Below are 20,647 nucleotides of genomic sequence, written 5' to 3' on the forward strand. Positions count from 1 at the left end.
ATAAACAAAAAAAAGGGAAAAAAAATTAGAATTTATGTTTTATGGCCAGATAGTGTAAAAAACAACATTTTTATGCAATCAGAATATTTATACAATCAGTCACTTGAAAGATATTGGAGGAAACAATTTTAATAGCGGTAATTTGTAACCTACAATAAGTAGTAAATAACCTGCTATATAACATATTAAAATACACTAATAATGTAAAATAATTCATTGTACTATCAGTATATATAACTTGAATACAGAAAACTAAAACTACTAAGACGTGTATGTTATTTCTACCATAGGACATGATCAAAATAAACAATAAAAAACCATCATCATCATAATCATAAATAGTTACAATAAGTTGAATACTAAAAACTTTTGATTAGTGTCGTACTGAACTTTAAATAACAAGATAAAGAAAAAAAAAATAATTCCTAATTGTCTTAGCTGTTTTTCCATATTGATCTCCACATTAACCAAAATGAACAAACTCAAAGAAATTAAAAGAGGCCTAAATAGATTAGTATAAATTTGAATTCTATCACCACTGTTTCATCAAATTGAACTAAGGCAGTGTACTATACTGATTCAAATTGCTCCAAGCTTGAATACTATTCCAATTGTTGTTGTTCTGATCATTTGCATTTCCACTGCTGCTATTTGTTGAAGTTGGATTTACTGTTCCAAATGAGTTATCAAAGAACCATTCAGTAGCTAAGTTATTATTCCCATGATCACTTCCACTACCGTGATCTTTTCTTGAATTAATATTATTTCCAAAAACTGCAGCTTCTTCTTCTTGTTGTTTTGATGAAATGTCCAAGTTCTGAAACAAAATGGGCTGTTGCTTTTGAACTTGGTTTTGATCAAGATGAGGAACATGAGATGAAACAATGTTCTCTTTTTGATTTTGATTCCCACCAAAAAGCATGGCCAATCTTTGTTGCTGTAATTTCCAGTGTAAATCTTGGTTTATTGAACTCAAGGACTCTATAGAAGATGCCATAGTGCCGTGATGATCGCCCATCGACCCCATTTCTTGAACTCCAGTATTTCCTATCGAGACATAATATAATTAAGTAATTGAAAACGTTTTGTCTTTGACCGTTTAAGCTTTTATATGGGTCATACACTTCAACATAAATCTCATTGCCACCAAAAAGCCAATTTAAATTTAAATATTTCACTTTTTTGGCCCGGAAAAAAAGAATCATACCTGCACGTTAGGTTAGTATTGAGACATAATAACATAATTAAATAATCAAAAATATTTTTCTAGCAGATTAAACTTTTAGATGTGATGGTATTACGACTTAAATAGTTCCAAAATTTAAGCACACCACTACTATTCTCACCTTGTTTTAGCATAGAAGTTGCGAAAGGGAAATTATTGAATCCCAATAAAGAACCAGAACAGCTTCCTGAAGGATCAAGACTAAAACAAGAACTTGATCTAATTGCAGCAGCAGAAGTAGTAGAAATGTCCCCAAATGAAGAAAACTGGTTGAAAATACTGCCAGATGTTGAAGTATTGCTACTTAGTCTTGGAAAGTTCAATCCACCTAGCTGAAAATCCATAGCTGGTGAAAGACCATGAAAAAACTTAAGCCCACCAATATCTGAAGAAACACTTGTATCTTTTGAATCCCCAGAAAGCCTTGAAGAAGAAGAAGTCTTTATCTTCTTGTTTTTCCGGCAACCACCGCCTATTGGAACGTTGCGTAGCGCTCCTCCTTTAGTCCAGTATCTGTCGACGCATAATATAATTAAGTAATTAAAAGAGTGCTCTCTCAAATAGTTTAAATCGCTATAATTCATGAGTTCAAATCTCACCAACAAAAAAAAATTATTAGATGAGATGGTCAAATAATTCAATAGTATGTACCTTCTGCAGGTCTTGCAGAAATGTCTTGGTTGTGAAAGACTATAATTGTTGTAATAACAAAACTTGGTGTTGGGAGAATCACATCTTGGACAATTCAAAGATGGTTCTTGTGGCCTTGCCGCCGACGTCTTCCGGCCACCGCCACCGGAGTTCTGGCTTTCCTCTTTGTTATCTGGACTCATCATAGGAGGAGGATTACGGCACGCCAAATAGCTAGCTTCTAGCTAGCTGTTTTTTTTTTTTTTGTGGGGGGTCAAGTGTGAAGAGCTAGGGAAGAAACCCTAATAATGAATAGTGTACAAATTGAATAAAAATTATATATAGGAAAAGGTAAACAAAGGAGAGGTGGAGGAATAGAGGAAATTAGTTGTGTTTCAGTTTCCTTTGGAAGAGGCAAAGATTTCTTTCAATGATTTCATGCATGGATTTAATAGAGGATGTTGATGGCTGCTTGTGAACTTCATCAAGAAGGTTTTTTCTTTCTTTCTTTTTAGTTTGGGTGTGAAGAGAAAAGAAAAAATATATATAGAGAGTTGTTTGATTATTATAGATATGTGATAGAATAAATAAAGTAGGTTACATAGGAGAGAGAATTAGAGATCTCACTAGAAAAAGGACTAGGTATATATATTCTGATGTTTAAGAAAGAGAAGGATATAAAAAGACAAAAGAGAGTAGATGATCTGATACAGATGAGGCAGAATGGTGAGATCCACATGTAAGTGAAAACAAATAAAGTTAAAAGGTAATAACTGAGGTTAAAAACAATAAATAATTGGAAAAGAAAGAAAGGACTCAGGCTATGTGTTCTTCATTGAAAACAAATACTCACATGAGATATTGGATGAAGTTGATTAATTAAGTATACTATAATAAAAAGCTGTCCAATGATAATTAAGTAAAGAATTTGAAAATCAAGCTTTGTTTTTCTTATTTTTATCATGTATAACTTTTATATATATATATATATATATATAGTTGGTAATATAGACGATTACGTATCGTCTCAAATGAGCTTAAATGGAGAAGCATAATTAATGATGATTTATATAGTTCACCTCAGAAAGAGAACCCCAGTTCATTAAACTCTCACTATGCGCGGGGTCCGGGGAAGGGCCGGACCACAAGGGTCTAATATACGCAACCTTACCCTTCATTTCTGCTATTTCCACGACTTGCACCCGTGAACTCCTGGTCACATGGCAGCGAGCCAAGGCTCCCCTTCATTATATAGTCCACCTCAATTTACTTGAAATTGAAGCATAACTATTTTTTGTTATCGCGAGTAATAGGCTGTGACTAAGTTGTTATTAATTAATCAATTTCCCCAAGATATTTTAAAATGGTTATTCCTTTGTAGGAACAACTAATTTACTTGTACTTATCAAAAGTTCATGAGTAGGAGTAGGACAACTGCAGAACAAGCTCGACTGCAGTAAACTTAGATAATAGCTTTAATTCTAGCACCAATTGAATGCATGCATGCATGCAAACAACTCCATTATATCGAATTGTGGGAAGATGTCTCCAATAAATGGAAATTTTTTTCATGCTAATGCATTGAATTACTGAATGGATGTGATAGGAGAGAATGTAGGTATCAAAGTGGAAATTAAGTACTCCGTATAATAGTATTTCAATTGCTCATGATATACTTTTTTTTTTTTTAGTCTGTTAAAAAATAATATTTTTCTAGATTCTTTTAGTAACATAATTTTATAGTCATAAATATGTCTATAACATATTTTATACCATAAATTTTAAAGATTTTTTTCTTGAACTCCGTGTTCGATCAAATATGTCGATCAAATACCGTCACATAAATTAGAATAGGACGGATAATATATACAGAAGGAAGAAAGTACAAAAAGAGTAGGAGTTCTCAGTGTATAGGGTCAGTGCTAGTAGTGGTGGGGTTTCAGTGATGAGTGTGAGAAAAGAGGAAACAGTTGCTGTGTGGGAGTGGCAGGGACAACAGCCTTGTCTCTTCCTTCTTATGTAATGTCCCTTTTACTCTCATTTAACCCCACCATTTTTGCAGGCTTCCACATATTAAGAACCTTACACCTTTTACAACCCCATCCCCGCCCCCCCCCCTACCACTATTTAATTCTCTCTTTCATTAATGTAATCTATTATGAGTAGTCCGTAGTGTTACGAGCGTGAGTATGAAATCGCTTTTATTATGAACCATTTTAATTTTAGTGTGGGATCTTCCTATCAGTGCGAATTTGGATTCCGCTTGTCCTCAATGCGAGTATAAGACAGTTGGTAAAAAACCCAAAACTTTTATCAGTGTAATACATTCTAGGCATATATGTAATGTTTAACAGCTTTTTATTAGGTACAATAGTTCATCCCCTTCGAAGAAAACATGAACTCGAAGTTTCTTTAATCAAAAGAAATTTTAAAAATTATAAGAGAGCTTGCTTAAGTCCAATCTCAAGTTAAAAAAACTTTATTTGTTTTGGTTAGTTATGAATTTAAAGAAAAGTTAGAAAGAATATGTCTCGGAGTTGCCTGTGTAATTTATAAGAGACAATGCAAAAAAATTAAAATAAAAATCAAAAGAATTAGTTCCTTTAATTTTCTTAATTTTAGGATAGGACAGAATGAAGAATATATCTATTAGGAGTGACTTTCTTTTTTAAATAGAAAATAGTATAGGAGTACTATTTAAAAAGACTAGACTTGTTCGCTAACTAGCTTTACATAGCTTTTGATATCACTGTTTAAAGTAACCTTTTTAATATAAAGAATTCCATGAAATTACCAACTTGTTGGAGCTTATTCAATTATTATTCATTTCCTTTTAAAATCACTAGCTAGGCTGCTTGAATTCGTAGTATACTTTACTCGACAGTCAACATTTGAAAAAAAGCCAAAGATTTTCAAGGTTAGTTCTAACAAAATAAAATTAAAGGTCCTCTATCTCCTCATAAGCCTTTTTTGCTTTTTGATACTTATTTTATTGTTTTTGATTCGATATTCGATATTTACACATTAGAATTTCGCTAATCTAAATTCGTATTGTATAAGATCCATTAAAGGAAAAAGTGTTCGATTTGTGCCAAAAATTTTTTCACAGGTTGAAACTGAGAAGCCTAAACTTCTAGTTAAAGATAATGTGATCCTAACTATTCATTCTACTACGACCCGTGGTAGTTGATCTTTATATTAATATTGTTATTACTAAAACAGCTCTTTGGCAAAAGAAGGACAAAGAGAGGAACAGTCGATGGTACCTTTCTTTTGTTATGGGCAAGATGAACGTACGGTCACTGAATTAATGCAGTAGAAAAACGAAAAATAACTGTAGCTACCAAGTTCTGATTGTGATTCATTGACTACAGAAGTTAATATACTACCAAGCTTCTACCTTTATGAACTGTCTCTACTTACTATTTGTATTTGTACCTTTCGCATTATTTTCCCCCGGCATTTAAGTTTATATGTTGCCTTCTAATTAGCTTGTTCTTTAATTCGAAGACCAAAGGAAAACTAAAAATATCATTTTGTTTCTCAATCTTATTTGCAATAGAATACAACAATAGAGTTACTACGTCTCAATTCAAGGCAAGTCGGAAATTCAGTAAGTTCATCTCAAATTCTCAATCCAATATTATATGAAGAGGTGATCAAGCATGTTTCAACGTAATGTGTGTTATCATGATTCATCATAAATTGATTAATTGTATATCGGCTATCAATCTACTATAGTTCTCCTCTTTAATCGGCCTTAAATCGACAAGATGAGCAAGCGTGATTACTATAATTTTTTTTCCATTATTAGTGGTATTAGTCTAATTTGACCTCCAAACTCATAAACTTGATTTTATCCTAACTCATTCCTAACTTGATCAAGAGATCACTTACATTCCACTTACATTCCAACATATGATTTTTATATACGTACCTTAACAAAACCAATTAAAATCTATTTTAACTTTTTACCCTTCAATCTTGGAATGTCCTAGTTTGGTCCCAACCACCAAACCTTTCCATAGGTTTATTGCTACTATATACTAAAAAAGCAAGAAATGATGAGGTGGGGAGTTGAACTAAAGCGTGACAAATATGATTTGGCACTACTACCGCCCAAAAGAGCTACTACTTAACATGAGAAGAAATCGACATATTTGTATGCCACAAAATAAAAATAAACAGAGTGGCATACAAAATAAGTTGCAGTATGTGCTGGAAAATAAACGTGTAGACGCCGTAAAACAAGAGCTAAGTGACAGATAGAGAGAGCTAAGAAAGAGAGATCTCGTGAAAGGAAGAAGCTGGCTGGATTCCCGTGAGAAACAGACACAACACAATATGCATATACACATGAAGCCGTGATGTAAACCCCTCCCCGCCTCCCGCCTCCCGCCCCCGCCTTAGGGTATAGCTTAGGGGTTCGGTAAAACTCAATTTGTATTTGTTTTAACTAAGTCATAAGCTTTAAATTTTGGTTCCGCATCTGTCTCCCTCACCCCATTCCACAACACAATTCTTCTTATCTCACTCTAAGGACGGATCAGACTATTTCTTTTATGGGTAAATATGTATCCGCACTAGGCAATTATACTAAATCAAACAGTTTAACCTTAATTGTTAAGTATTAAAGCGAGAATGTGCCTCGCATAAAAATTGTTAAGTGAGAAATGTGTCTCTATTAAAATAGCTTGTCTTGTATATATTCATTGATTTGGTATAAAACATCGGGTACGAATAAGTTTTACTTATATTGATGATGCAATCAAATTCATTATATAAGAGTTAAACTGTATATTATAATTGAAAATTCTTTTCTCTTGAGAATATACTTGATTTGTGTTTTAATAGAGAGAGATTCCCCTTTAATAATTTTTATGTGACGTGAATTCAAATTAATAGAATCCTAAAACGCCTAATGACCCTTAATAGAAAACAAACAAATTTGAAGAGGATGACCTACCTTCATCATCAGACAATACGTTACATCGCTTCTCACGGGCTCCTCTACCCTGCTGGCCACTTCTCCTAGATTAATTAATTACCTTATTCTTTTTTCTTTTTTATTAGGGGAAGATGTGTTTCCTTATTAATTACATTCCTTTTTGCTATTTTCTCTGTCAGTAAATCATCAATGGACACATCATATTCTTGTATTTGATTTTTAAGACATTTATTCGTTTTTTAGGTGATGGGATTTGACCCAAATTCATATGCAGGGTCAGATCTTCATAACAAATTCATTCCAACTATATATATAATAACTAAAATTTTCAACAATTCTAAACACATAATTTGAATAAATAAATGAGTTCAATACTAAAAACTTTAAATGTTGAATCCGTCAAATTTAAACTTTGAATCCATCTATTCTTGTTTTGCACTTTATTTATTGCCAATTAACTATCGTGATTTCTATAATCTTTAAGATTTTAATTAGCGAGGTTACTATATTTTGATAAAGTGGGATAGATCAAACGATAAGAAAATATGTTCGTACTTCAATAAGATGATCAACATGACTGAAGACAACACAAGATTTGCTTTATATATGTTTCTATTCAGCCCTGTATGAATTAAAAACATAGTTAAAGTCAGCTAGACTCGTACCAACTTCAGAAGCCCAGACAATAATGGGATTAAAAGCATTAAAATTACAAAAGATTATATATGCATCCCCCCCCCCCCCCCATTACATAGAGGATCGGGAAGGGAAAATAGGCAAAAGGACGTGAAAATCGAGCCAATACTTAGTGTGTGAAGAGTTCCACATAAATTAATATCGCTAGACTATAAGCTTTGGTAATATCCATTTTCATTGAAAACATTTTAAGTTTTTCTTTTTCAATAGAAAACCTTCTTTGAGTTAGTATAATTAGTTGGAGCAGAGTTAGTTGGAGCAGAGTTAGGTTGTGCCAAGGGGTTCAATTGAAACCCCTGTGCCGAAAAATTATACTTACACTAATTAAATAGGCTAAATGTGAATTATTTTGCTATACACCTTAAGCTAATGTAAGATTTTGGTATAAGAGCAAATTATAGGGGTTAAAAAGATACTTCACGTCATATGTCTGAATCTTAGGTGTGATATTTTAATATTGAATCACCTTATATAAATTTGTCGCTCCCTACCGTGGCTAATAGAACTTGAAGTTTAGTTATACCGACAAAGAGCCAAAGAAGGATACTCATGTTTCTTTCTGGTAACTTTTCCTCACTCTTTATTTTCCATTTAAAGCAGCTTTCATCTCTATATTGCGAGTAAATTTTACTTAGAAAACTCAATTATGCCCTTCATATTATATAAATCCTCCTATTTATATAATACCTTCTATATTATATACTATATAATATATTTTTACCTATGTATTTTATTTATAATTAAAATAACTTAATATTATTTTTTATAATATATTCATATATTTAAAAAAATTTAACGTTAATTTTCAAGATATATTGGTAGCGTTATTAAATTTGCCGGTAACTTTACTATGAACAAATCTCAAGTCAACGTTCTTAAATTGCATAATAAAATATTTTTAATAAGAATTATAAAATTAAAGCTCACAAATTTATCAGTCAAACTATATTGGTTAATCCAATAAATAAAATACCCACATTTAGTAAACTCACATATCATATTAACACTTTTAAATAAATAATTTTAACAGATAAAGCCTACAAATTTTATATTAAACTCAAATATCTTTTTAAAAAATTAAACGTTTTACTGACTATAAAAAACTATCATTTGTTAAACAAATCTGTTTTTTTTTATTTCAAATAACTATTTTTTTGTCGTTTTCATATTTTAAAATATGTTCATCCTCGAATATGATTAAACAAATTCAGTATCATGGGAAAATTAAACGTACTAATAAATTATAAAAATAATAAATAAAATTATATAAAATAATTATAAGTAAAATACCTAGGTAAAAATATATAATATAATATGTATTACATAAATGGGAGGATTTATAATGTCAGGGGTATAATAGACTTTTCAGGTAGATAAAATCTTGTCAAAGTGATTATCGTGATTACTAGAGCATAGTGAAATAATTTTTGTGTAACTAAACAAAGAAAAATAATTTTTAGGTAATAAACGTAAATTTGAATAACTTTTACGTAACAAGAAGAAGAAAAATGATTTTTGCGTAATGAACCCAAAGCTGAATGATCATTGATGAAATTTACTCCCATATTGCAAGACTTTTTTAAAGAAAAAATCTTCTTTTGTGGCCAAACTCTTAGTAGTAACAGAATTGTTAAGTAAAAATAATAAAATGACGTGAAAAAAGAGGCATTTTGAGTTTATGGACTATGAATTTTAGTTAAGAAAATTTATTTAAGTATCGAATAAAATATTTATATACATATATCAAGCGAAGTTTACCGAACCTAGCTCTAAACGATAGCTCTGTCCCTCAAAATTAAAGGCCAAGGGACCAAAGAGTAGTGGGAAAGGTCATATGGAATGAGAGTACATCAAATTAAATTAAAGTGTATGGGAAGTGAAGTCATATCTAAGTCAAAAATAATCAAAAAATCTCCACAACGCAAATCAGCAAGTACTTGTGTTACAGTGTACAATTTCAGAAATACAGAATCAGAACTGAAACACTCTTTATTCCATTTTCATTCAAAGTTTCAGATTCTTCTTCTTTAATTTCTGTTACAGAATTATTTTTTGTCTCAGGAAAAAGTACGGTGCCTTGAAGTAGAAGCATCGCATGCTAGTATTATTTCGCTCACGTGCTTGTCATGTCGCTCTCGCCTCTCTATCTCTATGGTTTTGTTTTTGGTTTGTTAACCGGCAGAGACGGAGCTAATATTTAAAGTTTTCGTGTTTGAAATTTTAGTCTTTTTAAGTTTTTGGGTTATAAATAAAAATTTGTATCTATTAAATGTAGAGGCGGAACTAGTGCAATAGGAGATTAAAGTTTTTTGTGTTCGGAATTTTAGTCTTTTTAAGTTACTAGGTTATAAATAAAAAATTGTACCTATTAAATGCAGAGGCGGATCTAGTGCAATAGGATATTATTGTATATTAATTTGAGATTATTTAGGAACCCATAAGTTAAAAATTCTGGACCCGCATCTGATTAAATTGTAATTTGTACAAAGTTTGAACAAAAATTACTGCATTCGGCCGAAACCGTATCTTTAAGATTAGTTCGACCCCTGTCACCCGGTGTCTAAAACTTGCATTGGAGTCTCAATTAATCCGAGTTTATGCAACATAAGGCTTAATAAATGAGAAGCGTCTATATCGAAACTTTTTTCATTTTCAGAACACGTAACCAAGAACTCTGATTAAGGTGGATGGATCTATCCATTCCATCACAATACTTTTTGTAGTTTGGTTTCCCTCTGACTATTTGGTTTATAGCTTAATATTTATTACGCTTTTCGTGTCTATTACTTGAAGAAAATAATTATTCTTATCCAGTTTTGTTGTAAACCAAGTAATATAACTTAAAAACTAACCAAGGAAGGTAAGAATACTTATTCAATAATATTTCTAAAGGATGCAAGTTTATTTAAATAATACATGAAATAAATTTATTAGTTTGGTACCTTAAGCAGTAAAATAAAAGAAATATTAAACACTTACCTTAAAATTTTAATTTTGACACTTTTTACTTTTTGAAGCAGAAAAATAAGTACTACTATGAGATAGGAGAGGATCTATGATCCAATCTTTGCAAAGAAAAATTAACCTAAATAGTCGCCCACTCAAAATCTTAAACTAAAAATAGCCAATGGAGATATAAAATATGCTTAATTTATGTATTACATGTGTATAATTATGTATAGTGAATGTATAATCTATGTTATGGCTTGAAAAGGTAAATCATGAAGATGAACGGCTATTTATGTAAAGATTCCTTTTGCAAATGTGACTGCAGGCCCAAAAGACAAGCTCAGAGCCCATAACATCAAGAAGCAAAGAAATATTAATTCAGACTGATGAAAGATCTTGGGTGTGTTTGGTACTGGTACGAAGGAAAATATTTTCCGCAAAATATTTTTCAATTTTTTCATGTTTGGTTGGCTTAAATATTTTCTTCATGAACTCATTTTTCTCCGATTGGAGGAAAATATTTTCCCTATCAAGAGAAGCGAAATTATTTTCCAAAACTCTTTTTCAACCTTCCTCACATTTCCCATCCCCACCAACCCACCCCCACACCCCACCCTACCCCCTCTCCCCACCACATCCCACCTCCACCCCTACCCCACACCACCCCACCCTAAATAGAAATATTATTAGGAATCTTTACATAAATATTCATTGTTTACTTTTTCTAGCCATATACATATATTATACATTGATTATACACATATAATACATAAATTATGCACATATTATACCTTTACCGGCTATTTTTAGTGTAAATAGTTGGGTGGGCGGCTAGTTGGATTAATTCTTCATATTATTAATAGTACTTTCTTTTCATGTTATAGATAGAGTATTTTTTTTTTCATTTCAACAAATGAGTATTTTCTTTTCGCAATATAATTTTTTTTTAATTTTTATTTTAACAAAAAAGTACTTTCTTTTCATTTCATGATGTAGAAAAAATAGTTTCTTTCATTTCAACAAAATGATATAGTAAAAAGTATTTTATTTCATTTCAACACCATAATGGTGTAGTAAAAAGTATTTTTTTTATTTCAATAAAAAAGTATTTTATTTTCATGATGTAGAAAAATATTTTCTTCCATTTCAACAAAATAGTGTAGTAAAAAGTATTTTCTTTATTTCAACAAAAAAAGTATTTTTTTTCATCATGTAGAAAAGTATTTTCTTTCATTTCAATAAAATGAGTATTTTCTTTTCATGATGTAGAAAAAATATTTTCTTTCATTTCAACAAAATGGGTACTTTATTTTTATGTTGTAGAAATAGTACTTTTTTTAAACCAAAAAAAAGTGTATTTCTTTTAGTTATGGAGCACAAATTTTAACGTTATTTTTGCGTAAAAAAGTAAAACAACACATTAGTTCCTTTTGGGTTTGTATGAATTTTTAGAAGAATAATTAAATTCTTAAAAAAAACAGAGTCATGAAAATGTTGGGTATTTGGGGGAGGGGGGAGGGGGGGGGGGGGAGTAAGTAAAAAAATTATTTTCCTAAAAAATATTTTATACTCTCTAACCAAACACTAAAAAATATTTTCCGAAAAAAGGTTTTCACTCACCAACCAAACAAGGAAAAATAAGAGATAAAAACACTCATTTTTCATGAAAACCTTTTCTAGGAAAATATTTTTCATGGAAAACATTTTCCATTAAAAATATTTTCCTTAGTACCAAACGCACCCCTTGTTTCCATATGGATTTTTTTTGTGGAAAGAGAACTTTGGGGAATTAATTAAGTAAAATAAGTTACCCATGCGTAAATAAGTTTAACCATTTGTAACATACTAACATGTTAATTTTTACCCTCTTTTCTTGGTTACTAGTCAAACTTATCATGACTTAAGTAAACTTTGAACAAATAATTACTCGAAACGTTTATTAATTTAATTCATTTTTACCATCTAAAATTTAAAAGTAGCAAATAGATAACAATGTGTCAATTGAGTTATAGATATTAGCTCTAAGTATGAGATCTTATCGAATCATTTTATTTAATTTGATTACTCATTGTTAGGGGTGGTAAACGGACGGAGTGAGTTCGGATAGGGACGGGTCGAAAATGGATAATGAAAAAATCGATAAATTATCTGACCCGACCCATATTTAATACGAATAAAAAACGAGTTAACCGGCTGATAATATAGGTAATCATATTATCCATGGCTTCATGAATATGATCATTTTTGGAAGAATTCCTAGTCTCCAAAGTTGAGAAACCTCCAATTTGAGGTTTTACGAATGTAAAAGTTAAACCATCAGTTATCCATTTTCTAAACTGATAATATGGTTCTTATCCATATTTGACCCATTTTTAAAAAGTTCATTATCCAGCCCATTTTTAGTGGATAATATGGGTGGTTAACCGTTTTCGCCCCCCTAAAACTTCGAAATCCAACCCAGTAATTGCTCAAATTTTCATTGGACAGTGGGACCCCTGTCAATTCAAATTTGGGTCTGCCTATCCTTATTCAAAACATTATTATTTTCGGCAAATGGCCAAATATACACCTCTACTTTCGAAAATGGTCTAAAAATACCCTTGTTATACTATTGGGTTATCTATACTCCTGCAGTCATACTTTGGGTTCAAATATACCCCTCATTTAAACGGAGGAACACGTGTCATCGTCCTGTTGATCATTTCTAAATATCTCCTAATTAATTAAAAAGACCCATTACCCATACTAGATTTTTTTTTTTTTTTGTAAAAACTGGGAAAAACTAAATGTTTTTTTACAAAAAACTGAAAAAAACGAAAGTATTTTTTTTCCCCGTTTTTACAAAAAAAAACTGCTTTAAAAAAACTGAAAAATATTTTCAAAAATAATATTTTTCTAAAAACTGGAAAAAAACTGAAAAGCAATTTTCTAAAGCAATTAAAAACTGGAAAAAACTGAATTATTTTTAACTAAAAACTGAAAAAAAAGAAAGAAAAGATTTGTTTTTTTAGTTTTTACAAAAATATTGCTTTAGAAAATTATTTTTTAGTTTTTCTTTTTTCAGCTTTTACAAATATATTGTTTTAGAAAATATTTTTCAGCTTTTTTTAAAGCAGTTTTTTGTAAAAACTGGAAAAAAAAATATTTTTGTTTTTTCAGTTTTTAGTAAAAAAAAATTCAGTTTTTTCCAGTTTTTACAAAAAAACTGGCTTTAGAAAAGTGATTTTCAGTTTTTACAAAAATATTGTTTTAGAAAATATTTTTTAATTTTTTTAAAGCAGTTGTATTTGTAAAAACTGGAAAAAAAATATTTTTGTTTTTTCCCCCAGTTTTTAGTAAATTATTTTTTAGTTTTTTTCAGTTTTTACAAAATAAATAAATAAATTATTTTTCGGGTATGAGTAATGAGTCTTTTTAATTAATTAGAAGATATTTAGAATTGACCAACAAGACGATGACACGTGTCCCTCCATTTAAATGAAGGGTATATTTGAAGCCAAAGTATGACTGCAGGGGTATAAATAACCGAATAGTATAACGATAGATATTCTTAGACCATTTTCGAAAGTAGAAGGGTATATTTGGCCCTTTGCTGTATTATTTCTAGGATACCCCTCCCCCCCCCCCAAAAAAAAAGAAAAGAGAAAAGGAAAAGGTATTTGATTAATTTTATAAAGTTCCAAATAGACAATTTATAACTTTGCCGCTCTAAACTCCTACAAAAGAGAAATACGTTCGCTCCCTTTGAGTGGGCAAAAAGCTGTTTGTAAAGTAGAGAGGCATATCGGAGGAGATAAAAATTCCATTAACGCCCATCACTTGTAAACACTTTTTTCATCTTTCTTTTACGTTGCAGTTTGAATGCTCTTGTTGTAATTTTTGTTGTTGACAGTATGCACGCCTGGTGTTTGATAAAATGCTTGTTAGAAGTATCAACCTCTTATGTCAACCAATACAAAGAAATCGAAATTCCCAATTGTTGATGTCTTGAATTGCTTTATAAAATACCGAAAAAAATTGAGATATGAAGAAAAGATGAAATCTTTGCTAATTTTAGGTTTATTATTATTCTGTGACACGTATGTAATATCTTTTTTTATATCCTTTGGAGTTGTTACCATAGCTGATTGAATTGTTGTTCTTTAGAGACATTAGCATGTTCTCAAAAGCTGAAAATGTGAGTACATTTCATATACTTGCACTGTACAAGCATTATTAGCTTGTGCAAATTCATAGGTGGAGCAAAAATTTGAAGCTTATGAGTTCGCGATTCTAAATTAATAATTTGTACATATACCATAGATTCCTTAAGACAAAAACAGAGTTTGAACCAAAGCTAGGGCTGCGCATAATTTGGTAAATACCGAATTACCGTACCGAAACCGAAAATTTTGGTATTTGGTATTCGGTATTTTGGTATTCGGTATGGTATTTGGTTTAAGTTTTAAAAAAAATTTGTATTAGGTATGATATTTGGTATTTTAAAATAAAATACCGAAATACCGATACCGTACCGAAATATATACTATATTACACAATACACGTATTATTAATTATAACATAAATATAAAAAATCTAAAATTTTACTTTTCTTTATTTTCTAAGTTCATCAATTAACTATAAGCAAGTAACAAGACATTTCTAATGATCAAATTTATTTCTTTATGTACATTTTTTTCTCTATGGGTTGATATTTGCTGGTTTTGGACAAAACTTTTGTCAACGAACATTTTCAGTTTTGTACTTTTGAGTATTTTAATTAATAATGTTACAGTCTATGACTCTAGTTAGTATTCAAACCGAATAAACCGAAATCGAAAGGAGAAAAACCGAATCATACCGAATTTAATTAGGTATGGTATTGGTATAGCATTTTAAGAAACCAAATACCGAACCGAAATGTCTAAATACCGAATGTACCGACCGACGAACAACCCTAACCAAAGCTACTGGGTTCGGCCGAACACGTAACCAGTGAGCTAGCAATAGGTTTTGCAGGGCAGATGAACTAGTTTGAGGTTCATGAATTATGCTTTATGATGATTCTGCGACTATTTTGTGGTGCTCATTATTTGTTTTGTTGTGTGTTTGGTTTTGTTTTCTTTATAGTTCTGCAGTCTGCCCAATATTTTATTTTGGTCATTTATTTGTTCTTGGAAGTGACAAGTCTAGAAAGAATTAACCTCTATGTTCTATTAAAATTATAGTAAGAGGGGAGAGAAATATGAGAGCTTTTGAGGGGATTGAGTCTCCTTTTTCACATCTTAAGAATAGTCTTTTATCTTTGATCGCTTTTTGGTGCACTCAAATAACCCCTACTTGTTTAGAAGATTGAGCGTCTTTTGTAGAGAATCATGTTTTGATGTAAATTTTCTACTTTTTGGTATACTTCTTGTATACGGGAGTTCTTCTCCCTTTTGATTAATACAATTTACCTTATAAAAAAAAAACAATTATAGTAAGATAAGTTCATATGATGCCACAAAATTTTCAGTTGCTAGCCGTAACATGTGATTTGAGATTTGTATACTTTGATTGAGCTTTGTTCTCAATTTTGCTTCCTTCTTTTTATGAAGAGTTGATCTATAAGAAGCTTCATGGCTTCAATTAGGCCACGTGGCAGCAGTTTCTCTCGAAACATATCTAGTGCAGCTACATCTCAGATTCCTGGAGTAAAGCTTGGTCCAAATGGCACATCATTTCTTTCATCAGGCATACCAGATCTTGACCGTAATTCCCACTACACCTCCTTTAATGTCTCTTTTCCTTTTCTTTGTTCTCAACATTATTATTTCTCTTTCTTTTGTTACTAGCTAGCGTTATATATATGAACTTTTTTCCCCCATTTGCTTGTTATATTCTCTTTCCAGAGATTTTGGGAGGTGGCTTTACTTTGGGAAACCTAGTCATGGTAATGGAAGACCCTGAGGCACCTCATCATATGCTTTTACTGAGAAATTTCATGTCTCAGGGCCTGGTTCACAAGCAACCCCTGCTTTATGCCAGCCCGGAAAGAGATCCACGAGGCTTTCTTGGAACTTTGCCTAGCCCAATGGCTTCTAAGGATGAGAAGCCATATGAACGGCCTGCTGAACAGGTTTATACCTTTCTTTCCGACATCTTAACAAAATATTATAAATGAAACTATGGATACATGATGTTATATTAATGTAGACCTTGTCGGTTCTAAAAAGCTGAACTTTTAATCCATTTTACATTACAGGATTCGAATTTAAGAATCGCTTGGCAATATAAGAAGTATTTGGGGGAACAGAATTCAGAGGTCCAAAGAGGTAAAACCGCTTGAAGCTGATTTGTTTCAATTCATTCACTTTTGAACTCGTACAGCTATTAATGACTATTTTTCCTCTGAAGAGATTGGCTTCAGTTGAATACGGTAATTTTTTCTCTCGGTGTCTAAGTCAAGTTTGTTTTGAATTGGGCTGTCTTGCGAAGAGGTGACTAAAAATGTCCATGATATCATTTACTGGTTAAAGCATAAAGAAAGAGGAAATGGATCTTGTCACAAGTATGCTAAGGGCATTCTGCTATGAGATTGACTCAACAATGCCCTAGGAAATCTAGTAGATTAAATTTTATACCTCTGGTGAAGTTTTCAACTGAATGAAGCCTTCTTGAAGTGGCTATTTACTATTTTGAAATTTTCTTAAAGCCACAAATAAAATGTTTCTACGCTTAAACAACTTGTAAGATCGAGTTGCAATTTCCATAGCTGTCCAGGTTTTAGGTGGACATTGTGACTCCAGTTATCTTCATGAAATTTACTTCTAGAAGAAAATCTTTAGGGGCATACGTTGATCATTACATCTGGTAGTATCTGTTGATTTTTGGCTCCCTGTTTCTGTCCTACTTGACTCTTCGAAATAATATCATCCATCATAAATATAAACGGATAACAGTTAGAAGGCTTTGGGAATGTTACGAAATGATCGTTTTAAATGTGTGACAAGTCACGTTTCTGTAGTCAAGTACTTTGTGCAGTGTTCTTGTTGTAGTTGCCCTCTTATTTATATGGAAGACTTTCTACTCATTTGTTTGTAACTATGCTGCTAATTGAAAGCGAGACTTATGCTGAATCTGACGATTAGCTTGTGCATCATCTATGCAGGTGGAAAAGCTGAATATTGCAATGACTTCGACGTGCGAAAGCCCCTGGAAAGGCATTTCTATAGTGGGCAGCGGGTTGATTGCATTAGTCTTCGAGATTCTCCCAATCTAGTGCCTCTACTTGAACGTTGTTCAGCCTTTTCATCTCAAATCTCAAAGTATTGTCACTCGTTCTTTTATACATTCAGTTACAGTTTTCATGTTGGACTTTGGTTTATGAACCAAAATTGCAATTTGTCATGTTTCCAAATAAAGGATAAGGATATCTTTGATACATGTATTTCAATGGGATACGAAAATGGGATATGGGACTGCATTTGGAAGATGCAAAGCGTTGTTGGATACCATTGCGTGCATCAGCCTGCCATAGTTATCTTAAAAGTGGTGGTATGCCATAGGGATAACCTAGAGACTCTTTTGTGTGGAAACATGCATCAAGGAATTGGTAATAGGTAAAAATGCTGGGAAAAAGGATAGACAGAAGAGACAAAGTTGATGGCCTATCCATGATAAGAATGTAATCTGACATAAGTTGCCTGGATAATCTTTCATATCATTTGATACAAAATATCTAAAATATTGATATAGAATCACAAATCCACTTTAAACGTTTCTTCTTCACATTTGTGCAATTCTGATGTCTACTATAGATATTCTGGGAATTAAAAGATCTAGCAGATACACAATGTCCTTATAACCTGTAGTTTCATTATAATGTATTACATGGAGGCCTATTTATTATGCTTTCTTTTCCTTTTCAAGTAACTTTACAGAGGCACTATCTTTTGGTATTCCCAACCTCTACCTTACTCCCTCCCCTGCAATTGATATTTTCTTATGGTTGACACATCTTTCTAAAGTATATAAAGTGAGAAAAGTTATACACTATTTAATTGTCCCCATAAGCGTAAGTTGTTTATGCAGAAAGTGAGACTGAATAATGTTTTTCTATCAGTTGAATAGTGAAAGAATAAATGATATTGTTAATCATTCTTTGTTCAAAACCATCATTACTCCATCTCAATTGGAAAGCAAATAAACATGCATGATAAGTCATCATTAAGCTAGTGGTTTCATCGAAAAGAATTGGTGATTTACTGATAGTGTTAAAAAAGCATCAGCTGCTATTTTATGTCTAGTTTGGCCCCTCCTCAATATTGCTGTTATCAAGGTTATCTTTCAAATTGTTGTTTTTGTCAATTAAGTTCTGTTACCTTTTGAACATTACTTACATGAGGATTTTTTTTGAGAATAAATTTTGATTACGTGGATCCTTTAGTTCTGACTATATAGGATTGAACTGTTGAACATGTGTGAAAGTTTCTTCTAATATTATGTCAGATCTGATGGCAACATCACATGTGCCGGTCGTATTGCCATTCAGTCACTATGTTCTCCTCAGTGCGACTTCTCTGACAAGGTTATTTTCTGGACTTTGGTTACTTGTAATCTATTTATTCTTTAAGAAAAAATATTCTCCAGTAATAACTCACTGCAGGACTAATGGCCATCAAAATCATTAGTTTTTTATTGTTTCTTGAGAGGTGGTATCTATTGGGGGTATTAGGAAGGGCAGCATAATGGAATATACACATGAGAAATTGTTTTGGGCTCTTTTTGGGTTCATATTGCCCTGTAGGACTGTTCAGTGCAAAAATTGATTCTGTACTTGCATCTCATTGTAGGAGTGGGATATGCTTTCTTTTATAAGATCTTTGAAAGGTATGATTCGATCTTCGGGTGCAGTTGCAGTCATATCTTTTCCACCCTCACTTGTCTCACCAACTTTTTTAAAGAGATGGCAGCATCTGGCTGATACCTTGATATCTGTCAAAGCAATTCCTGGTATGCCTCTGTTTAATCCATTAGAGAAAGCTTCAGCTTGCTATCAAATGTGACTAAAGCTTGCTGCAGATGAGGACAAGGAATTGGCAAAGCTGCTCACTGGTTACCAAGATATGCTGGGCCTTCTGAGTATACACAAAGTGGCTCGCATAAATACACAGGTGAATGACCTTTTCTGCATTGACTATTAACTACAGCAGTTGATCGCGTCCTAATATTTTCTGGAATGCTTATTTTCTTTGAATGAGTAAATGAGCTAAACATTTAAATGATGTTCGGCTTTTAACTTAAAGAAACATAAACATTTTCTAAAAGCATTAATGAGTTGATAAAATGCATGTTGTTCTTCGCTCTCTTCTTTCCTTATCTAAGCCTCAAAAGCATAATTAAGTTACATGAATATTATCAGAAATGATAGAGAGAAATACCGGTAAAGTGGAATTTGATGATAATTAACAGACTTGTTTTGGAACATCAAAAGTGCAACCAATCATCCTTGGGGGAAGCGATTCTATTTCTAAATTCTGTGTTATTGGCTGTTATTTTCTGTCTATCAAACTTATTGGGCAAGTTGATGCGAAACTTTTAACAGGTCCCTGCAATTCTGGAAGCCACAACATTCTCAATAAAGCTGCGAAGGCGAAGGGCATTGATTTTAGAATGCCTTAATCAAGCCCCTGTTGATGGTTCAAGTGGAAGTTCATATGGTACTTCTAGTGGTTGTTCTGGAAGTTCGAAGACAGGGAACCTTGACTTCTAGATGATATTAAGCGCGTTTGCTTCAATTTGTCACAACCTAAGTCATGCTCCTGTAATTGCTGGTCTAAACTTTGTCACAATGCAAGATTTAGAATCACTGTCAGTTGCAAGCAGCAATCAGGGATCATATGGAAGCTGGATTTGGCATACATTCTTACAATTCTGTTACATATTCTGAATTTTGTTGATGAAAACCGGTAAGAGGAGGATTGCCAGGACGAATAGTTCTACTCACTGTATCATAGATTCATAGTTCTCTACAGTGGCATCAGTTAACAATTATGGGCTGGACTTGTTAGGCTGTGCTGATTGAGCACATAATGTTTATCTTTAGGAAATTGTATTAAAGAATTTGCATTACAGTTAACTTATCTTGAGTGATCAGCTTTCTTGATTCCTTAATTTTAACAATGACTAGAATCAGTGTAATTTAGCTATTTCATTGGAATTGCCATTACTATGATGAT

The 20,647-nt window shown here is 32.0% G+C and overlaps 2 protein-coding genes across 2 annotated transcripts; one reads left to right on the forward strand and one right to left on the reverse strand.

The window, feature by feature from the left end:
* Positions 1-303: 303 nt before the first annotated feature.
* On the reverse strand, positions 304-2,475 carry LOC104110113 (dof zinc finger protein DOF5.7). Its single transcript, XM_009619540.4, has 3 exons — positions 1,877-2,475; positions 1,347-1,738; positions 304-1,047 (listed from the first exon to the last, which is right to left on the reverse strand). The coding sequence occupies exons 1-3, from the start codon at positions 2,059-2,061 to the stop codon at positions 557-559; spliced, it is 1,068 nt and encodes a 355-aa protein (XP_009617835.1). The 5' UTR covers positions 2,062-2,475; the 3' UTR covers positions 304-556.
* An 11,675-nt stretch (positions 2,476-14,150) lies between these two features.
* On the forward strand, positions 14,151-20,646 carry LOC104114762 (elongator complex protein 4). Its single transcript, XM_009625279.4, has 9 exons — positions 14,151-14,269; positions 16,025-16,178; positions 16,319-16,545; positions 16,672-16,741; positions 17,578-17,734; positions 18,918-18,996; positions 19,262-19,421; positions 19,491-19,582; positions 20,014-20,646. The coding sequence occupies exons 2-9, from the start codon at positions 16,046-16,048 to the stop codon at positions 20,179-20,181; spliced, it is 1,086 nt and encodes a 361-aa protein (XP_009623574.1). The 5' UTR covers positions 14,151-14,269; positions 16,025-16,045; the 3' UTR covers positions 20,182-20,646.
* The last annotated feature ends 1 nt before the right edge of the window (position 20,647 follows it).

This window comes from Nicotiana tomentosiformis, chromosome 5, assembly GCF_000390325.3.
Source record: "Nicotiana tomentosiformis chromosome 5, ASM39032v3, whole genome shotgun sequence".
Classification (NCBI taxonomy): Eukaryota; Viridiplantae; Streptophyta; class Magnoliopsida; order Solanales; family Solanaceae; genus Nicotiana; species Nicotiana tomentosiformis.